This window comes from Annulohypoxylon truncatum (genome assembly GCF_022578515.1).
Source record: "Annulohypoxylon truncatum strain CBS 140777 unplaced genomic scaffold F4807scaffold_4, whole genome shotgun sequence".
Taxonomy (NCBI): Eukaryota; Fungi; Ascomycota; class Sordariomycetes; order Xylariales; family Hypoxylaceae; genus Annulohypoxylon; species Annulohypoxylon truncatum.
The window spans coordinates 1,217,445-1,237,005 of NW_025953790.1; the positions used below are offsets into that span (position 1 = coordinate 1,217,445).

A 19,561-nucleotide genomic window follows, 5' to 3' on the forward strand; every position below is an offset into this window, starting at 1 on the left:
ACCTATTCAATCGAATAATTGAAGTAAGGACATTCGCTTGTTGTCCGCGATGAAATCATAAGAACTTCAATGTCTTCGGCAAGAATATTGTGGGTCTTAAATGTGTATTAGGTAGGTACCTACCCCTATCCAGTTTCCTTCTAGTAAGCGCTCATATACCATCACCCGTCCAGGTGCTATCTGCCTCGTTCATCATGGGCCAAAGATCTCGCGGGCTTATTCCCATAGACAACTTGGGGTAAGACTCGCACAACAAGGAGTCGACGAATACTTTGAAGTGACCCCGGTAGGTACCCCTTTGGCTCACCAGGCTCTGTTACGTCGACAACAGTGAAGTAAGCCACATTACTATCGTCCGTGCCATCGTTGAGAACCGATTCTACAGTCGCATCGTCGTTTAGAAGTAGAACTCTCATATCGATGGCCGGAGCGACACCATCTATCGCTTTGGCAATATGAAAATGTCTAGGTAAGTTCGGTTTGGTACGACTAGTCTTGGCGACACTCATGCCCTACCCGCTTACCTTCTGGCCTCCTCCGCGCCTACGCCTTGAAGTCTTGGATCCTCAATCATTTCGAACTCTAACTTTTCCTTGATCTTTTCAAGGTTGTCAACAACCTCTTGATTAAGCTGTTCATCGCACACCGCTTCAAACTTCTCTATGAACCGTTCCCACCGACTTGCAGAGCTATAATAAGTTCGCACAATGAAGAATCCCCATAGTGGAAATCCTGTTCGTTGGAGGGTCTGAGCCAGAGGGGACGGAATCGATTCCACCTTCTGAGGATCTGGAGCGGCCACTCATGCCATGATTTTACCTCATTTCGAGACGTCATGAACCACGTAAGATCCTGCCAATTCAGGTCAGCAAACAAAGTTGAGAAGTAGGCTGAACCTCGCGTTCGCGGCGCTTACTGACTTCCTTTGAGAGTTGCGATAACAGCTTGAAGCTGGGACAGATGGCCTGTTCTGCTGTCCAGCCAGCAGAGACGTAATCCGGAGAACTAGTCGGTAGTTGATTCTGTCTTTGGGCCCTCCGGACGTCGTCGGCCGTCTCTCCAGCAGCCCAGAGATGATGTTCCTATTTCACCAATGGCAATGCTCAGTTCACTGCTTTCCTACAAGTGCAATCTGGCGGGATTGAGTTAACCAGACCTCATCTGGAATCTGACTCAAGTCGTCAAGAGTGAGTGCTTGGAACCTGTCATTACTCCAGCCTGACGGGAACGTGATGCGCGCCCACGCAGGGCGGCTATCAGGGATTCTGACATGTATGGGCAGGTAGGTAGTTTTGCGCAAAGACCTAATTTAAGTCAATTAACACGAATTCGAGTAGTTTTATGTCGCACTGACTTGGAATTATGAATTTGCTGGTATTAATATTTGAAGCTAAGTGCAGATGGGAGGGGTTTGGGTGCCGCGTAACCTGGGCCTGATCGTTGTCGAAACCGCCAGCTCCAACTCGACTCGGGAAACCTTACCTACCAGTTCTTTAGATCATATTGCCGAATGAACTTGAAAACAGTGTTTTATAGAGCGCCTATATAAAAACGATCATAACATTGAGATACCTACATGAGCACTTTAAAAATATATATAAGAATTTACAAAATGGCCAACAGCAGCGCGGGTGCCTTAGGCTTAAGTCACTCGTTGCTCCATTTTGGCCTCGGTGCGAGTTTCACTTGAACCATATCACTTGTTTCATTGGTTTGGGCTGGACCATTACTTACCTACCTACAGAAGACTAATTATAGGCAATATAAATAGAGTGCGTCCGTGCAATACATGAGGCACAGACCTTGTCGAGGTAAAGTAGGAATCTATCACATTCTGCGGCGCGTTTCTCGTTTCTCGTTTCTCAATATTTCAGCGGGAGTATCACTTCAGGCCGTTTTGCAACGGCATAATTCTTCATTAACAACGGCCACTCATGCTTCAGGTACTAAATCTACCGGTACCTGGTTAGGTCAAATTCAAATATGCTGACTTTATAATAACCCTTTTCCAAGAGCTGCCTTGTTTCGTTGATGTATCTAACATCCGAGTTGTGTCCTTCAAATGTTAGACGTGGTATTGCGAGCTTGGATGACGATAAAGCACAAGCCCAGTATACCCTGCTTGGTTGATGTTCTTGCCTAGAGTAACAGGTATTGTGCCGAGTAGCTACGTTTACGGTGAGGGGGCTTCGCGTAGCGGACATGAAGTAGTAAGAATTGATTAAAATACAGGTACACACTACGTGTATTGGCATCCGATCACAGATTCGGAATTACCTAAGTAGGTAGATGCTAGTGTGGGTATCGGAGGCTCGATTGCGCATCTTTCGGAGTGGGATTAATAGTCCCGGAATAGTGACGATGATGGTATAGACCAGCCGTCCCGGTCCGGCTACCAGCCCTAGGACTGCCTACAACCATGTAGGGAAGGACGCGAGAGTTTTAATATCTTCTTAATTTAGATCTACACTTGACTATTAGGTTGATATGATAAGATATTAGACTATATCTGGAGGAAAAAAAAAAACAAAAAACTACACGGAGCACCAATTTCACTAATCTGTAATATTCAATTATCAGGATACAGTGTCGCATTCATTGCATATCAGCAAGAAGATCGATGTGGAGTTACCTACCTACACGAAAGACTTGCTTAACTGAATAAGCTATGAGCAGCTGGACATGGGCCGGACGCGATTGATTGAACATGCCGTGTTTTACCTACCTATCTACTGACTGACGCGAGGAAAACATCGCGTCTTGTCCGGTCTTGTCACGTTCATTTCAACAGTAGGTAATTTCTTTTCCCTTGACATCAACCGCTTTGACACCAGCATACACTGAATGTTCATACTGAAGATTCATCAACCTCAGCCAAGAGCTGTAAACGTTAGGAACACTGTTAGCTTCTAATCGGAAATTAAAATATTCAATTAGCCCCGAAATAGGCAGGTCTGGTTCTATTTTGGGAACTACGATGTGGGTGCAATATCACCTAGGTAAGTAGCAGTAGCCAAGCAGCCCCTAGAATTGATAGCCTTCGTTAGACTGAGCTGCAGGTAACGTAGCGAGCCCCTTTGAACTTCGATGCCACTTGCCTGGCTGAACAATTATTTGCGAGATGCTCCAAAGCTGGTTAGGTAGGCTACAACATGGCCTATTTTCGTCCTGTCGCCACAATGAATGCTTAATAAACAAATCACTAATTCATATCGGGTGAAGATTCGACACAATATAATACCAATAGAATGACTTAAGCTGACGATATTCACATGTGCCTGCTTTCTAGATACATACGCTGACTACGACGGAAGCTGTAAGGGGAGGATCATGGAGATGGTTGGAAGTTCCAACGCAATGGTTAAGTTAGGAGGAACGATACAGTAAGAGCCACTACCGAGATGATATTTCAGCTTCAACTGCCGTAACATTCTGCGCTAGCTGCTGGCCACTCGGGTTTACTTCCAATCCATGGATGTCATATGGCCGACACTCCAGAAAATGCGCCACTAAATTGAAATAGTCAGATCGCATACCTGTAGCGACTCACGATGTTGCTGGCGTCATCATAGCTAGGTCTCCTTGCAAGCATAAACTCGAGCTCATAGGCCAATTTGGAAAATGTCACCAGCCTCAGTTCTAATGCTACATTGCATACCTAAGTATATATAACCTCAATAGCCCTGCGCTGCAAGGCCAATATTCTATTCATACCACAGGGTCTCGCCACGGTTTGATATTTTGACGAATATCCGACAGTCGATATGGTCAAATTTGGACTTCTTGCTGCCGCCTTGCTGGGGAGAGCATCATGCTCGGCAATTCCCAGAGACAATGAATCTGGCGACAACCTCGTCAAACGGGCTACCAGTTTCTGGTATGCAAACATGGACCACACCGGGTCGGCTCGCGGATATGCTCCAGACTTGGGAACCGATACATATCCGGTATACATGGCAGTCAATGCCGGTGACGGTGCTGGAATACAGAATGCCATCAACGATGCTGGCAATGGCCAAAAGCGACACGGCGAATGGTTGGCGTCTCAACCGAGAGTATGAGTTCCACATCCGAGGTTATTAAACCCCAGCTAAAATCCAAACAGGTCGTGTATATACCACCTGGAACATACGAAGTCAGCCAGACAATTGAGATGAATACGGACACGATCCTGATGGGCGATGCTACAAATGTCAGTATAAACAGGTATTGTCTTAACTACGTACCCACTAATATGGTTGATAGCCACCCACGATCAAAGCTGCTGCCGGTTTCTCAGGCGATCGACTACTTTCTGGTAAGTCTCCCCTTGAACCCTAGATGACTGCCTCTAATGGTGTGACGTAGGACAGGATCCAGCAACTGGAGAGTCAGGAGAACTTTCCTTTGCGGTTGGCTTAAAGAATTTAATTCTTGATACCACCAGCATCTCAGGAGGTAAGATAATCCGACGTTGTGTGCATTTCTGGTCCGTACTCTCTGACTAGTAACAGGCACTGCATTTACTGCGCTATGGTGGGGTGTGGCCCAAGCCGCCCAGCTACAGAATGTCAGGATAGTCATGGCGCCGTCGAGTAACGGCAATGGACACACGGGTATCCAACTTGGAAGAGGTTCCACTCTCGGTCTCGCTGATGTTCGCGTCGAGCATGGTCAGGTAATTTTCTAAGCCTTGCGCATTTCTAGTGATGAAGGCGCTAATTTGAAAAAAGAATGGTATCTGGCATAATGGACATCAGCAAGCACTCTATAAGGGTATCTACTTCTATCAAAACACCATCGGTATGCTGATCAACGGGGGTAATACCATCAGCATCATCGGCGCGACGTTTGACACCGTTGGTATTGCTGTTCGACATGACGGCGGATCTCCATGGATTGCACTTATCGATGCTACATCTAAGAACTCTGGCGTTACTTTTGTAACATCAGGTAAGCAAGCATATCTATATAATTATGAGGGATCAAACCGGACCGACTTGGACGATAAACATGGCTCCTAAAAGCTCGTTTATTATCCGCGTCTGTCGATGTCCTACCTGACGATCTTGAAGGATCGAAGTGTGTGACTCTGCTAACTTTGCAACAGGCTATCCATCATTCATTATTGAAAACCTGACCAAGGACACCAATTCGGATGTCGCGCAGGTTCCCGGGAAGACGGCTCTAGGCGCGCAGACTCATGTAGACACCTTTTCCTACGGTAATACCGTGGGAAACAACCCTATCTACGCTGCCATAACCTCGCCATTGAACCGACCCTCTGGTTTGGCACCGAACGGCAAGTATCCCGTAAACGCTGCGCCCAACTATGCGACGAATCCCGTCTCGGACTTCATCAACATCAAAGACCCGTCTCAGAATGGTGGTCACACTGTCCTGGGCGACAACACCAAGGATGAATCCGGGGTGCTGAACCAGGTATTGCAATATGCGGCGAGCAACAACAAGATTGCGTACTTCCCATTCGGCAAGTACAGAGTCGACGATACTCTACTGATTCCTAAGGGTTCGCGCATCGTCGGAGAAGCGTGGGCGACTATCACCGGCAACGGTGACAAGTTCAAGGACGCCTCGAACCCGAAGGCCGTTGTATCTGTCGGTAACGAGGGTGATGTCGGTGTCGCTCAGATTCAGGATATGAGGTTTACGGTCTCTGACGTCCTTCCCGGTGCCATTATTTTGCAATTTAACATCGCGGGCACCGCGCCGGGAGACGTTGCATTGTGGAATTCCCTAGTCACCGTCGGCGGCACACTGGGAGCATCGGCGCTTGCAAACGCTTGCGGGGATCCAAGCAATGAGTGCCAGGCTGCTTTCATCGGAATCCATCTGACTGCCAGTTCATCAGCGTATATTGAGAACGTCTGGAATTGGGTTGCGGACCACTTCACCGAAGGTAGCGGTGGGTGCAACATTGCCGCAAAAGGCGGTGTTCTCGTCGAATCCACCAAGGGGACATGGCTTCATGCGTTGGGAAGCGAGCATTGGTGGTTATATCAGCTCAACTTACGAAATGCGGATAACGTTATGGTTAGCTTGCTCCAGTCGGAGACCAACTACGACCAAGGTGACAACACGAAACAGACGGTGCCGGCCCCTTGGACAGCTGACGTGAACAACTGGGGAGACCCGGATTTTTCCTGGTGTGGAGGTGGAGACAACCGGTGCCGAATGGGATTTGCCAACTTTGTCCAAGGCGGCTCGAACATCTACACCTACGCGTCCGCTTCTTGGGCATTTTTCAGCGGGCCAGGTTACCAAGCATGCTCGGGAGATTGTCAAGGTGAGTCGGAAAGAAAAAGAAAAAAGAAATCTACTATGCAGTAGAGTTCCTAGATCCAGCTGCTTACAATTGTGATAGGTACCATGCATTGGATTTCTCAAACGCCCGCGAATCTCAAGGCGTACGGCCTGTGCTCGAAGAGCACTACGACTACGCTCCACCTTGGGGACGGGACTAATATCAACACCCAACCAGACTTCACTGGGTCCTGGGGAGGCTTAGTGGGCCGCTACACGCCATGAAGGCATGGTTCTAACTCCGTTACAACTCCACGTGCATTTGTTATGACGACATTGCTGTACTAGTATGCATTCCTTCGAGGTAGCGGGTAGTGAATAGGATATACATCTCACGATAAGCATGTGATTGAATTGAACTTACATACATTATTTGACTACGTGTAACAAATCACCAAGGTTTTATACTCCGTGTTACGTGCGTTTAAATATGCCATATCGGTTCTGTTACACGTCAGCTCGTATACCCGACTCAGTGTGTCCCGCCGGGACGGTTGACTAAGTTTCGAGTAGCTGGTATACCCTCCTCTCCACGTTAATAAGGAGATGAAATGAAATGCTACCCCGTGGAGAAGCCAGTCCATTTTTTTAATATTATTAAAGTGTACCCTCATTTTTTAAGCCTATTCACTAGTTCATTATAAGTTAGGTTATACTCTTGGAAAACTTTGCTTGCTTGTTTTTTTCTTGTTTCTGGGATTGGAAGGATTTGAACTTCTGAACTATAATCGAAAATTTTCAGCCAATTTATTTCGAGCAGCAAAAGAAAAAAAATATCTGCAAACGACCCTTCCGCGATGCACGATGACCAACATTAACCTTACATGGTACATGTAAAGTACATGGTCCAATGCAAGCCATCGGCCGAGACACGAGGTTCCAAGTCATCCATGAGCTTGGGAACGATAATACGACAATTCAGCCTCGTCAAATACAACTCCGGGCTAATAAGCGCCAGCTCGTGTTCCTGTGACTTGATTTTTTTTTTCTGGTCTGTTGAAATTGAAGGTTGGAAACTCACGATCCTTCTCTGACTATTGCTTACCACCAATTCCTTTTTTTCCTAACACTCACGAGTGCTTCATTGGCTCACGATGAGCTGGCGTGTTGCGTGTGTGATTGCGAAATCGCCTCCGACCGGGACTCGAGATTGGGTCCCGTCAAGTTCTCATGTGATATGTGATACGCATTGAATTAGTTTGTTACAGTTGAAAATCTTTCTGACTGTGCATCTTCCAACGCGGTAAGACCTTGGAATATCTCACCGAACTCTGGCCGTGCAATTGGGCCCTTAAATGACGATAGTGGGTCGCGGAAGGGGGGAGTGGAAATAAACCTCCACTAAATGACCCATTTTTGAGCCCCACGGCATGCCGTTCAGCGGGGCAACGGGGTCAGCGGCTCGAGGCGAGCTGGGAGTTGAAGGATGGGAGCTCCTGGGGAGTTTGGGGGTTTTTGCCCCGGCCCGTTGGGGGGAACGCCAGGACCCTAATCCCCGCGCAGCTGCCGCGTAGGTGGGAAGTGAGTCCCGAAGTACGAGGGTATTGTCGGGAACGGATGAGACATCAGATAGCCGGTCCTACCTAGGTAGGAAACCCGATGTCTTCCATGTCCTGCATGTCTTACAGGTTTTCCGTCAGGTAAAGATTTACATACTATATGTAGGGGTTAGTACAGAAATATACGCATACTACATACCTAGGAACACATGGAGTAGCTCAGGGTCTTGTCTTAAATTATTTGCTCCTCTGGTAGATATTCCTCGAGGCCTTTTTTTTCAATTACTAAATGCTAGTGGGTAGTCTTATATCTATAAGGTGCCAGGGTGCGTAAGCTTTTCGGATCGTCAACGCCACCGCCCCTTACTTCCAACTATATGTAGGTTTCTACCAACTAACGCATCTTGGGCTTGTGATAAGGGATCTGTGGATGCAGTAGATGCAGTAGATGCAGCAGAATAACGCTATCGGCGAATTTTACTGGATTGATTGTTTCGTCAACGCGACTACATCTAAACTAACGCCCAGTAGAGCTAAGCCTTTCCACTTCCGTGCATGGATAATTCCGCAGGACCCCTTGAGCTCGACCAGTTAGCTCAGCCCAATCCAAGCCTTACTACTCTCCCCCTTGGCCGAACCGAGGAAATGCTGGAACTATGACCTCATATTGCTGTAGCCATCATACCACGATAGATGCTGAGATGCAGAGCATGCCTGACATGGTAACACGCGAAAAGAACGTACCCAGCCCGTACCCCGCCAGAAGGCATGTCAGCAAATGGAAAATTTAAGAGATCGGCAAGATCAGCAGGCAGACCGGCCTTGACCAACAGGCATGCAGGACCCTGCAGGGTTACAGTCGCAACTGTCACACCGGAGGAAAGCTTGGTTCGAGATCCAGGAAGGGTGTCTGAGCCGACCTGATTGCCACGGTTATCTGCGTACAAAAGTGTACCGGCTCCAGTTCTCACGAACCCGATGTCGTCCTTTGTCAGCTCAAACAAGGGTTTTCTCCATTCTTATATGAGGGTCGGTCCCGCCTCTCCAGACTCTCCAGACTCTAGATCTCTCTCCCACAACTCCCATCCGACCTTTCAGTCTGGCGCAAGATTGAAAATCTGGAGTCGGTGAAATTCTGTCGCTCATTACGCCGAGTTATCTAATCGACGCTTGGTTGCTTGATCACCATACAATATTGTGGACACTTGAAGAACGCACATACCGGCTCCGTTCATCACGTCCGGAACAGAATTCAAGATGGCATCAACGACAACGCCGTCATATATGGGCCTTCGGGGCCGGCCGCTCTCTACGGCCGTGAGTATCGTCGCAACCACCGGTTTCCTGCTATTCGGTTACGACCAAGGAGTGTAAGTTAAAATACCCCAACCGGGACATATTTCGGCTTTGCTGCCGTCTAGGCACTTTTACGGAGACTCCGAAGCGCGTCCTCGGCATAGCGTAGATTGAAAATCGCTAATTAGATCATAGTATGAGCGGAATTATCGGCTCTGACCACTTCGCAAATGTATTCACGGAAGTAAGGAATGACGCGACCATGCAAGGTCTCGTTACTGCTATCTACGAAATTGGATGTCTCATTGGCGCTATGTTCATTCTGGGTGTTGGCGACGTGTTGGGTCGACGGAAAGCCATGATCATTGGAGGAATCATCATGATCATCGGAGCCACCATCCAAGTCACTTCATTCCCTGGTCACGCGCCTCTCGCTCAGTTCATCGTCGGCCGAGTGGTTACTGGTGTAGGAAACGGCATTAACACTTCTACCATTCCGACATACCAAGGTGTGTAGTCATGCTACGATGCTTTAAGTGCTTAAATCTAACATTATTGCAGCCGAATGCAGTAAGACTTCCAACAGAGGTCTACTCATCTGTATCGAAGGTGGTATCATCGCATTTGGTACTGTGATCGCGTACTGGATCGATTATGGCTGCAGCTATGGTAGCGAGGATCTTTCCTGGCGTTTCCCCATTGCCTTCCAGACCATCTTCGGTTTCGTCGTGTGCATTTCCATGGTGTTCCTGCCCGAAAGCCCGCGTTGGCTGCTCACTCATGAGCGGTACGAGGATGCTGAGCGAGTCATCGCGGCCCTGCGAGGTTACGAGCTAGGCAGTGAAGAGACCGCGACGGAACGAGACATCATTTTGGACTCTATCCGCGCCAGTGGTTTCGGTAGCCGCAAGAGCACTCCAGTTAAGGCACTTCTTACCGGTGGAAAGACTCAGCATCTCCGACGTATGTTGATTGGCTCTAGCAGTCAGTTGATGCAGCAGATTGGTGGATGCAACGCAGTCATCTACTATTTCCCTATTCTCTTCGAGAAGCAAATCACCGTCGGTGACCAGAACATGGCTCTACTCATGGGTGGTGTCAACATGATCGTATACGCCATCTTCGCCACCACCTCTTGGTTTATCATTGAACGAGTCGGTCGACGTAAGCTCTTCCTTTACGGAAGTATTGGACAGTGCTTATCCATGGTTATCACGTTCTCTTGCCTTATTCCTGGCACTACTTCTGCCGCCAAGGGTGCCGCCGTTGGTCTCTTTGTAAGTTCTCTACATCGGCTTTCCCGATCTCCTGACAAAGGAAATGCTAACTATGTTCTAGACATACATCGCCTCATTTGGAGCGACTTGGCTGCCGCTTCCGTGGTTGTACCCTGCTGAGATCAACCCAATTAAGACTCGTGCGAAGGCAAATGCTACCTCGACATGCACGAACTGGCTGTTCAACTGTAAGTACCATCTTATTTCTCGATTCGGAATAGTTGTGTCTAACTTCAAATAATAGTCTTGATTGTCATGGTTACGCCTGTCATGATTGCCAACATCGGCTGGGGTACCTACCTGTTCTTTGCCGCTGTCAACGCCTGCTTCATCCCCATTATCTACTTCTTCTACCCCGAGACCGCTAAGCGTTCGCTTGAGGAGATTGATATCATCTTCGCCAAGGGTTTCGTGGAGAATATTTCTTATGTTCGTGCCGCCAAGGAGTTGCCCCTCCTTACCCCCGAGCAGGTCGAGCAGGAAGCTCTCAAGTATGGTCTCATTGACACTGCCGCGAGAGGTGCTGCACATGCCGTTGGCCCTGCCGGCGTGGTAGAAGAGAAGGCTCTCAGCGAGAAGAGCGAGGAGGAGTCTGGAAGTCACGAGGAAGTTGAAAACTAAGAGTCCAAATGGCTTGTAGTGCTTCTATTTGATACCAATAACATGGTTGATCATGACAAGAACTGGTTGCTTGAATGTCACAACTTAATTCGAGCTGCTAGAGCTTTAAGTCTAGACCATTTATTTTCCTTGAATATTTTTGACCGTAACTTGGTTACCTACATACCTAGATAGAGTTACATAGATCTAGACTAGGCGACGGGTTCAGGTACATCTACTTGAACCGAGACGAACATACAGGATGCCCTTGGCAATAGACACAATCCTGATGTTTTGTTGCAAATAATACACTCGAAGAACGATTATACCCCTGAAAAACTAGCAGCTCGATTATTGCTTTAGTGTCTAGATTTTCAGAAACTCTTTGAGTCTTTAACGGCCGATAGCAAGAAAACTACGGCGCTCAGAATTACGTCACTGAAGCATCAAAGACTCCGAGAATAATCCTTATCTGAACGCTCAAAAAGATGTCTGATACTTGCCACTAGTAAGAATACTCGATGCTGATTTAAGGGCTTTGTGCTATTGTTTGCCACGTTTAAACAACCGCAGAACTACCTAGGTAGGGGTAGGTACCTAACAAAGGCGTGACCACTGGCCTATCTAAATTGGAACGTACTGATGACGTAACTGCACTGGTTAGTTTCACCGGCGACAATAATGAGGCTCTTTATTCAACGTCACTGACCGAATTGGCGGCGACTCCGAATCCAAGTGGTGCCGCATTGAATCTACCGGGCTTTGTGCCGTGAAACCGGCATTTCGGCACCGTCTGTCGATTTGCCCTTACTATACCCAACTTCGTTAGGCCCTCCAACTGAGGATTGGAGAGAGGCTTCGTTGATTAGGTAATCAGAATCTCACCCTACCATATCCATAATCATGGAGGTTTTCACACACTTACTAATTATGCATAGAATCTTGGTATTCCTATATCAGGGATGATTCTTACTCTTATTTATGTATGTAGCCACTGCGATGTTAGATCTTTACAGTTTACGTATCCTTATAACTGGAAGGCAATTGCAACCGATTTCAATTACGTGGCGTTAACAATAATATCTCCTAGCTGTTATTTATAAATCTTCACCATGTTAGCTAATTTTGAAATCCTTATACGTTTACAAGATGTACACTTATAGGTGAAATAAACAGATAACTATGCGTTTATGAAGTAAAAGAATTCAATTGTCATAGTTATGTAACTATTAGGAGATACTCCATAAACGCGACCTTCTCCCAAGCAAAAAGAGTAAGGGTATAAGCATTGAATCAGCGATACCATTATAAAATCGCATTATTACATTAAAAATACTTTGATTTCACATTGTCCCCTGTATGACAAAAGATGTTGGCTTTCTTATATGCAGATGGTGAGGAAGTGGTGAGTTTGATTTTGCCAAGAGCCGTCATGCAATGAAGCCAAGGGAGAACTAGAGTAAGTGATTGTTCCCAACGGGTAATTCGTTGGTTCCGTTAAATGTGGGTAATATAAACGTTTACAACGCACTGATCTAACACATACGACCATAGGAGCTAGAAAACTCGGGATCCCGTCCGCTCTCCCATAGATAAGCTGGCTACCGCCGGATCAGTAGTTGGGTCGGTGACGACCAGCGAATCCCCGGTGTTGTATGTTTTGAAAACTTTTTTTTGGGCTGTTTTGAAGCTCTGGTTACAATCTATTATATATCCTAGGACTTTCATCTAATTCTATTCATGATAAATTCGATAGGTAAGCTACAATATCCAGGTACATACATAGCTTAGCTTATTACGTGGTCTGTTGAACCAGAAGCACTTATAACGTAGGAGATGTTCAGAAACATTACCATTATGCCAAGGCTAGTTTGATATCTCCCATTCTAGCATTGAACGTCCATACTACCTGTTAAACACATTGTTCCCTCTTAAATGCGACATAAATGATTCGAAGATTGTCCAAAATAATGGAATCACTCGATTTCCACTCTAAATTTTCAAGTCAACGCCATTATTTCGAGCTTTAGATTCTCATCCAGCGGCGTCCTTATTATATTACTCGGGCATGATTACATAGTATAGGTTTACGGACCCACTGGCTAGCTACTCACTGCTTGTGCAATCCCGAGTAAGGGGTTCACCTACCTCGTGAGGAAGTTTGTATGGAAATAGCATCATTTGCGCTTCCAATTGGGCTTCTACAGTTGGTATTCGCCTCTTTCGTGTTGGTTTGATAGACGACCTTGAGCTCTTGTATCTTCAACAACACAGGAGACTGATTCATAATGCCTGTTTCCTCTGGGGGCTATTAGGACAGCATTGATCTTGACGATAACACAGGTCATGAGAGAATGCCTTGCTCATTAGTGTCGCCTCTTGCGCCTATCCCAGCTCGTTATTTCGTTCCCTCCAGTCATAAATTACAACGTCCAATTGACAAACATCAAATCTCCTCATACCTGAGTTCATATGTGGGTTACCTGCGTATGGATTTAATGGGGATGATTCACGTGAATTCGTATTGCTTCTTAAATTGAATATTCATAATCTACCTATTTAACATCTTCAATTCCTGTTGATCTGCGGAAACCCTTTATCACCAACACTGATCAGGGGTCTTGATCATCACTATCAGTTAGCAAATACTTCTACCTTTCTTACAACCTTTAAGGTAAACAAATTCCCCTTCTCTTAGAGTTATATAGAACAAATCATCATTCTACTGCGATTGTACCAGAACGACTATAACAGCGGCTTGCCGGAAATTTTACTCAGGCCTCTAACAACAATACGACGACCTATTTATTTTTCTAATAATAGTCTATTACATTCTTCTGATTATTGATATGTTGCTAGGATATACACACATCACTAACTCTGTTTCTTAGGGTTTCCGATATCTGCTATCAATGGATCATAACGACGATTCCGGTTCATCCTCATTCTCTTTAGTCCGTCATAACGGTTGTAGATCTCCTACGACATATGTCCGCCATCCTGCTTCCACGTCCCAGATCAATCGAGTATCAACAAACGTAAACGCTTCCACGATGTCATCTGAAAGCCTACGAACTACTGAGGACGCTCCGTCACGCATGGATATCATGATGACTACGAGGACTGGGATCTTTCAGTCGTGGATACAAAACATCGATGACTTCCATGAAGTCAATAAAAATTACCTTCAGATGCACAAAAGGCCGGGGTATGATCATTCTGAATTCCCATCCGACCCCAAAAGGCAGCAAGAGCTCGTGAAGGTACTCTTTGAAGCAGCCCAAGATTGTAGCAACATATTTGAGCCTGAGGGCTCGAAAATTCTGAAGCGCATTCAACAGAAGTACTATGCAGATTTTGAGTTTGAGTTGGTCCTTTGGCCTTTGCTAGTAGGTCGATACAGATCTTGGAGAAAGGTTGAGAACTAATCCATTATGTTATAGATGTCAATACGCGATGCCCAGGCGGGAAAATGCAATATCCCAAATTATAATTGCTCTAGAGTATCACAATATAACGTGTATGGCTCGTTCACAGAAAGATTCGATGTGGTCTATGATGCCTTGAAGGTATGTTAGAAAAAACAAGATATTCACCATATCAATAAATACTAATAGCTATCAGTCTTCGAAAGACACTGTCGCATCTCTTTTCAAGGATGACAACTTTAAACATCGTCTTGCCTGGCGGCCTAAGTCAGAACTCAAGGTAAGTCGGCATGCTGTTGATGCGGAAAAATGGCTTTATTAACTAATATATTCAAAGAAGAAAGCTGAAAACAGGAAAATCCACAATCAATATGTCCATATTCCTATTGGTGCTCATACTACTCTACAAAACGACATCAAGGCTACGACGAATGGAGAGCTAGTCGATCGAAAAGGCCAGACCCACGGCAGTATGAAGAAACGGACTGCGACTCTTGAAGGTAGAATCGAAGAGACCAAAAAGCAAGCACGACTCTCAGACGACATGTCCTCGCCAAACAGCGCAACCTTCGTTGATACCGGCAATATAGAAATTATTGAGGAGACGCCTCAGCAGAATCATACCTTCGAAGCCGAGTCTGCATCGCAAGAACCCTTCACCTCCTTGCCGAGCCTTTCTTCGACCAACATGGAAGAGGATGTTTTCGGCCAAACAGCCACCAGTATGGAGGGTATGTACAGCGATCCATTCATGAGCTCCGATGACTCCGATATCTGGTCTCCCTTCTTTGAAGACCGTGACTCGGTTTATCCTCCACTAGATGACTGATATCAGTATGTTTATGATGCCCGATTGCAAAACCGGGTGCGGACTTGGATGTACCGCATGTATGGAAAGGGTCTAGAAAGATACTACTGGATGCTTTGTAGGTAGACTACCTTAGCTTTAGTGTCTAGTTAGCTTGACCATGAATTGATTTCGACTTGGAATCAAACCATATTTTCAATTCTAAATTTATATTCAAAGATGTTAACCCGACGATAGGCTTCCGTATCAGCAGTGATGACAACACTGGTCTTGCTAAATGTATATCCGTGGGGTTTGTATGCTTCCTACAGCGTTGACCGCTGTTTGATATACAGACTGATTAATACCTACCTGCGATGTAAGATACAATCCCCGTATAGATATAATTACCTTTTCTACTCATTGCTTCTCCTTAAGTTCATATTGCCTTATATCGAAACCTTGGCTACTGGGTATTATTGGAACCGGCCATTCGAATAAGTATATTCCCTTAACTAGCAGAAGACTATAGATATTTCGAAACAGATCCAACAAGCCCTATAAGAACACATGGCTACTATTATGCTTGTAGAAAAGCTGAGTGTAACGGTGGGTTTGTGTGACCAGGGTAATAGATGGCTCATGGCCACTGTATTACAGTACGTGAAAGCTGGGATAACATTATCCTAGCGCACTGTTTTCGGTAGGTATTATCGTTGAAAACAGCTGTAGATATTGTTTTTAGGTATCATTCTTTGATCCGCACGGCGAAGTTACCTAGGTAAGTAGGTAGGTACGTTAGAAATAGCTAAGTCTGAGTCTAGAGCAACAACTTCTTCCAATTTTATAGGGCATACATAGCATCTAGGTACCTGTTATGGTCCATGTTTGCCAGATGATGGAAGACTGAATGTTTGCGCAGTAAATAGAATATAGAGGTAACCAGGAAGACGCAACATACACTAACATGGCAGATTATTTATAAGACTTTCAAGACTTGCTCTATGAACTTATTAAAATTCAACATCACCTACAACCTCCAGTCTCCGTCTTTTCTACATTTCGATACATAAGCCTGCTACCCTAAGGTGAGGGTTCATGATTCGGGACGCCCCTTTTTTTTTCTACTTCCAATACCTACATAGTACAATCTCGAATACCACATCTTCCCTACATCAATTATCCCGATCATGCGGGAGTGTGCCTCGTGCGGCCGCAATCTACCTCAGTCGTCATACACGGCTAACCAATACTCTCGGGGTGTCGGCGTATCACGATGTGTAGGCTGCGTCCACGAACTCCATGCCGATGTCCCGTCAGCTAGTGAGCATGATAGTGGGAGATATAATTACTCCGGAAGGGCCAGCACCAAAACTCATGACCTTGACCATCCCTTTGCTGAAGGGGCTTTCCGGTGGGTGGCTAAGGGAACATATACTACAGGTTCCCGCAGTGGCCAGCCATGCGTCGTCAAGTGGTTCAAGACCGGCGCCGTTTTCGAGGCAGACTACTTTACTCTTGACATCAAAGCCGTTGATAAGGCCCTTGAGATCATCAACAGATTTAATGGATCCAACATAGTCAACAAAACCGTCAAAGTCAATGTGCCCGAGGTATGGGTATCTAAAGATAGTCCTAAGAGGGAAGGACAACATGCATTATGCGAACCTTTCATCCAAAATTATCAAAAGTTCAATAGCAACAGCGGATGGGTTGACGACTCAATCGCATGGGGAGAAGTTATGCAGGCCCTTAGCCACTTTAGCTACCACATGTCGGGCGGCCAATACGTTCTTTGCGATCTACAGGGGGGCGTCTATCAACACGAGATCGTCCTCGCTGACCCCGTCATCTTATCGCGTAATCGCGAATATGGTGTGACTGACCTGGGTCCTGACGGCATCAACTCGTTCTTCAGCCAACATAACTGCAACAACTACTGTCGCTCAACCTGGGCGAAGCCTTCAAGAACAGCTCCAATCTTCCCCCCAGTCGCCGGCACGACCATGGTGATACGCGAGGTTCCTACTCGCCAATCGCGACCCAATTTTACGCATCAATACGACTAACTACGACGATAATGCACGTATGGGTAATAATAGATCTGTTATAGGTTGTAGTTAGCTGTCTTGGCCAAGAGACATGTTTCCTGTAGCTTAGAGAAGATAGTAAACCTTCTGGTAGATGGGTAATCAATAGATAGAACGAACCACGCCTCTCAACCACATGATGTTCTTTTCAAGTTCTCTCAATGTTGGATCCTCACGAAAACCGCTAAATTGTTCAAAAGTACCTAAACACTGTACTCTACTGAGGTGGTCTCCATCAAATCTCTTTCTAACTTATTGCCTGCTATATGGATCCTACTACACGAGCTTCTAACGGTACAGTTAACTCCATAAATTTAAGCATATTTGACTGGTTATGTTGAAATAGACGCAGGTTATGAGTATCATTGATATAGATTAGAAGGTTAAGTTACTGGAGGTAGGTACAGGTAGCTAGATAGTACATTATATACCTGTGGATACAGGGCGTAGACTCCCAGCCACCTAATATTCCAGCACATTATAGGTATCTCCTTAATCCGTTGGAAGAAATATGAACAGTATATGGAACCTATGTGTGTGCGTTTCTAGGTACATATTTACCTCGGAATCTCTTGCCAATTGGAACTTTTCAAAGGAAATCGCGACCAGTATGCATGTATTCACACTAATAATTTGTCAAGGGGTCGTCCAGGTGTATTATAGTCACTTGGGAAGTTGCAATGTACATATCTCTGCGCTCGTCTACTTCTAATTTTGGTTTCGTTGCCTTTTCAACTTAGGTATGTCCACCTTCGCACAATAGTAGAGGTCTCCATTTTCTTCTTTCATTATCTTCCTCAGTTGTAGTTGCTGAATACCATCACACCCATCCACAAGATGGATAACGCTAATGAACAACCATACTATCCCTCTATATATCATCCAGTGCTCGGCTATCGATTCCAGCAACCTGAGCAAACTCTCAATCTCCATTCTAACGATCAAATACCCATTCCGTCTATTGAATCGTCCAACAACACCCTCAGTGCTGACGAGGTGCGACTACCCATACACGAGATGATAAAATCATCAGAAGGGGCGTATAAAGGATGGGTCCGAAGCATAGAAGAGTACCACGAGACCAAACGACAATACCACGCTATGCATGATCATTATCAGGATCCTAGTAGCTATGGCGATTTTCCATCCAATCCTGAACATCAACGTGAACTTGTGGAAACAATGTTCGATGCGGCACTTAATGTTTCCAGGACATATGAGCATGCGAGGAATAGCAACGTCCAAGGCATACTAAATAAGAAGTATAATGATTTAGAATATGAGCTAGTCTTCTGGCAATTACTTGTAGGACTTTTATCAAACTAGTTTTCGCTGCATTACTAATACTCTCCAGGAATCGATTTATGATTCGCAGCGGGGACACTGTCGTCTTCCAAACCATCTAGATCGCGGGAAACCGCATTACGAAGAGTACCGATCTTTCGGGGAAAGATTCGATGCTGTCATCAATGCTCTTAGGGTATGTTGAAGCATATATATATTTTGCCATAGGGCTAATTATAGGTACTCTAGTCTTCGAAAGGAATCGTCGGACGCCTGTTTGTTGATACAATGTTTGCGGATAGGTTAGCCTGGCGACCAAAAAGCGAATTGGGTGTAAGTTGAATACCTACCTACCTACCTACCTACTTATCAAATCATCGGTACTCAAGGTAAATTAACTTGGCAGTAGCGGATAACGAAACATGCTACCTGGATGTATCAAAGAGCCAGTAAGAACTCTACAGACTTCAATTTTCTAGCCACCAGCAAAATTACCTAACATGAACACAGGCACGGGCATAGCTAGTATGGAGGGTAGCACAGCTGGAAATCCTCCGCAAAGGTCGACATCTGCGCGTCGCAAGTCGGCACTGAAGAAGGGAAAGCTACGCAGCACTGAACATGAGACCTTATCCGCCAACCAGATGGATATGCAGAACACGCAGACCTTTTCAGATGGATAGGATCCAGCTCAAATGGCGGAGGGCATGCAATTCCCCGTCCAGAGCGTTAGTGCTCCTGGCAATTTTGGGGTGCCGCTCAATGCTCCGTTGGTTCCACCCGAATATAATTGGCCCCCAGACATTTCTGTGCCAGTAAATACTGGGATGCAGACAGACATGGCAGCAGAAACTGATCAGTTCGACTCTGAATTGATAGGAAGCAATTCCGACGTGCAATACGGATATCTCCCTGGTTGGGGAATGGACGGTGATCAATACTCCAATGATGATTATACAGGAAATGGGTTTTAATACACCTTCTCCAGATACGGATT

General features: G+C 45.8%; 6 protein-coding genes across 6 annotated transcripts; 5 read left to right on the forward strand and 1 right to left on the reverse strand.

The window, feature by feature from the left end:
- Positions 1 to 91: 91 nt before the first annotated feature.
- On the reverse strand, positions 92 to 1,363 carry F4807DRAFT_411636 (uncharacterized protein). The gene is made up of 2 exons (XM_047996719.1): positions 921 to 1,363; positions 92 to 852 (listed from the first exon to the last, which is right to left on the reverse strand). Exon 2 carries the CDS (start codon positions 507 to 509, stop codon positions 177 to 179), a length of 333 nt encoding a protein of 110 aa, XP_047858084.1. The 5' UTR covers positions 510 to 852; positions 921 to 1,363; the 3' UTR covers positions 92 to 176.
- Positions 1,364 to 3,649: 2,286 nt separating this feature from the next.
- F4807DRAFT_270651 (glycoside hydrolase family 55 protein) lies at positions 3,650 to 6,663 on the forward strand. The gene is made up of 8 exons (XM_047994566.1): positions 3,650 to 4,055; positions 4,106 to 4,192; positions 4,246 to 4,297; positions 4,348 to 4,437; positions 4,494 to 4,657; positions 4,713 to 4,932; positions 5,090 to 6,286; positions 6,365 to 6,663. Exons 1-8 carry the CDS (start codon positions 3,765 to 3,767, stop codon positions 6,526 to 6,528), a joined length of 2,265 nt encoding a protein of 754 aa, XP_047858085.1. The 5' UTR covers positions 3,650 to 3,764; the 3' UTR covers positions 6,529 to 6,663.
- Positions 6,664 to 8,673: 2,010 nt separating this feature from the next.
- Positions 8,674 to 11,314, forward strand: F4807DRAFT_411644 (general substrate transporter). Its single transcript, XM_047996720.1, has 5 exons — positions 8,674 to 9,172; positions 9,294 to 9,607; positions 9,660 to 10,375; positions 10,437 to 10,563; positions 10,620 to 11,314. Exons 1-5 carry the CDS (start codon positions 9,060 to 9,062, stop codon positions 10,994 to 10,996), a joined length of 1,647 nt encoding a protein of 548 aa, XP_047858086.1. The 5' UTR covers positions 8,674 to 9,059; the 3' UTR covers positions 10,997 to 11,314.
- Positions 11,315 to 14,028: 2,714 nt separating this feature from the next.
- On the forward strand, positions 14,029 to 15,232 carry F4807DRAFT_456911 (uncharacterized protein; the record flags this gene model as incomplete). The annotated part of the gene is made up of 4 exons (XM_048000962.1): positions 14,029 to 14,364; positions 14,419 to 14,544; positions 14,600 to 14,683; positions 14,741 to 15,232. 4 exons carry the CDS (start codon positions 14,029 to 14,031, stop codon positions 15,230 to 15,232), a joined length of 1,038 nt encoding a protein of 345 aa, XP_047858087.1.
- Positions 15,233 to 16,380: 1,148 nt separating this feature from the next.
- F4807DRAFT_456912 (kinase-like domain-containing protein) lies at positions 16,381 to 17,259 on the forward strand (the record flags this gene model as incomplete). The annotated part of the gene is made up of 1 exon (XM_048000963.1): positions 16,381 to 17,259. The coding sequence occupies one exon, from the start codon at positions 16,381 to 16,383 to the stop codon at positions 17,257 to 17,259; it is 879 nt and encodes a 292-aa protein (XP_047858088.1).
- Positions 17,260 to 18,117: 858 nt separating this feature from the next.
- F4807DRAFT_456913 (uncharacterized protein) lies at positions 18,118 to 19,247 on the forward strand (the record flags this gene model as incomplete). Its single annotated transcript, XM_048000964.1, has 5 exons — positions 18,118 to 18,585; positions 18,635 to 18,760; positions 18,814 to 18,897; positions 18,974 to 19,013; positions 19,075 to 19,247. 5 exons carry the CDS (start codon positions 18,118 to 18,120, stop codon positions 19,245 to 19,247), a joined length of 891 nt encoding a protein of 296 aa, XP_047858089.1.
- Between the last annotated feature and the right edge of the window lie 314 nt (positions 19,248 to 19,561).

Bases quoted from the DNA above. Each gene is read 5' to 3' on its own strand.
- F4807DRAFT_411636 (XM_047996719.1), bottom strand. From the start codon at position 509: ATGAGTGTCGCCAAGACTAGTCGTACCAAACCGAACTTACCTAGACAT.
- F4807DRAFT_270651 (XM_047994566.1), top strand. From the start codon at position 3,765: ATGGTCAAATTTGGACTTCTTGCTGCCGCCTTGCTGGGGAGAGCATCA. The intron at 4,933-5,089 runs GTAAGCAAGCAT...ACTTTGCAACAG, and splicing joins CGTTACTTTTGTAACATCAG to GCTATCCATCATTCATTATT. The intron at 6,287-6,364 runs GTGAGTCGGAAA...CAATTGTGATAG, and splicing joins ATGCTCGGGAGATTGTCAAG to GTACCATGCATTGGATTTCT.
- F4807DRAFT_411644 (XM_047996720.1), top strand. From the start codon at position 9,060: ATGGCATCAACGACAACGCCGTCATATATGGGCCTTCGGGGCCGGCCG. The intron at 10,376-10,436 runs GTAAGTTCTCTA...ACTATGTTCTAG, and splicing joins GTGCCGCCGTTGGTCTCTTT to ACATACATCGCCTCATTTGG. The intron at 10,564-10,619 runs GTAAGTACCATC...TTCAAATAATAG, and splicing joins CACGAACTGGCTGTTCAACT to TCTTGATTGTCATGGTTACG.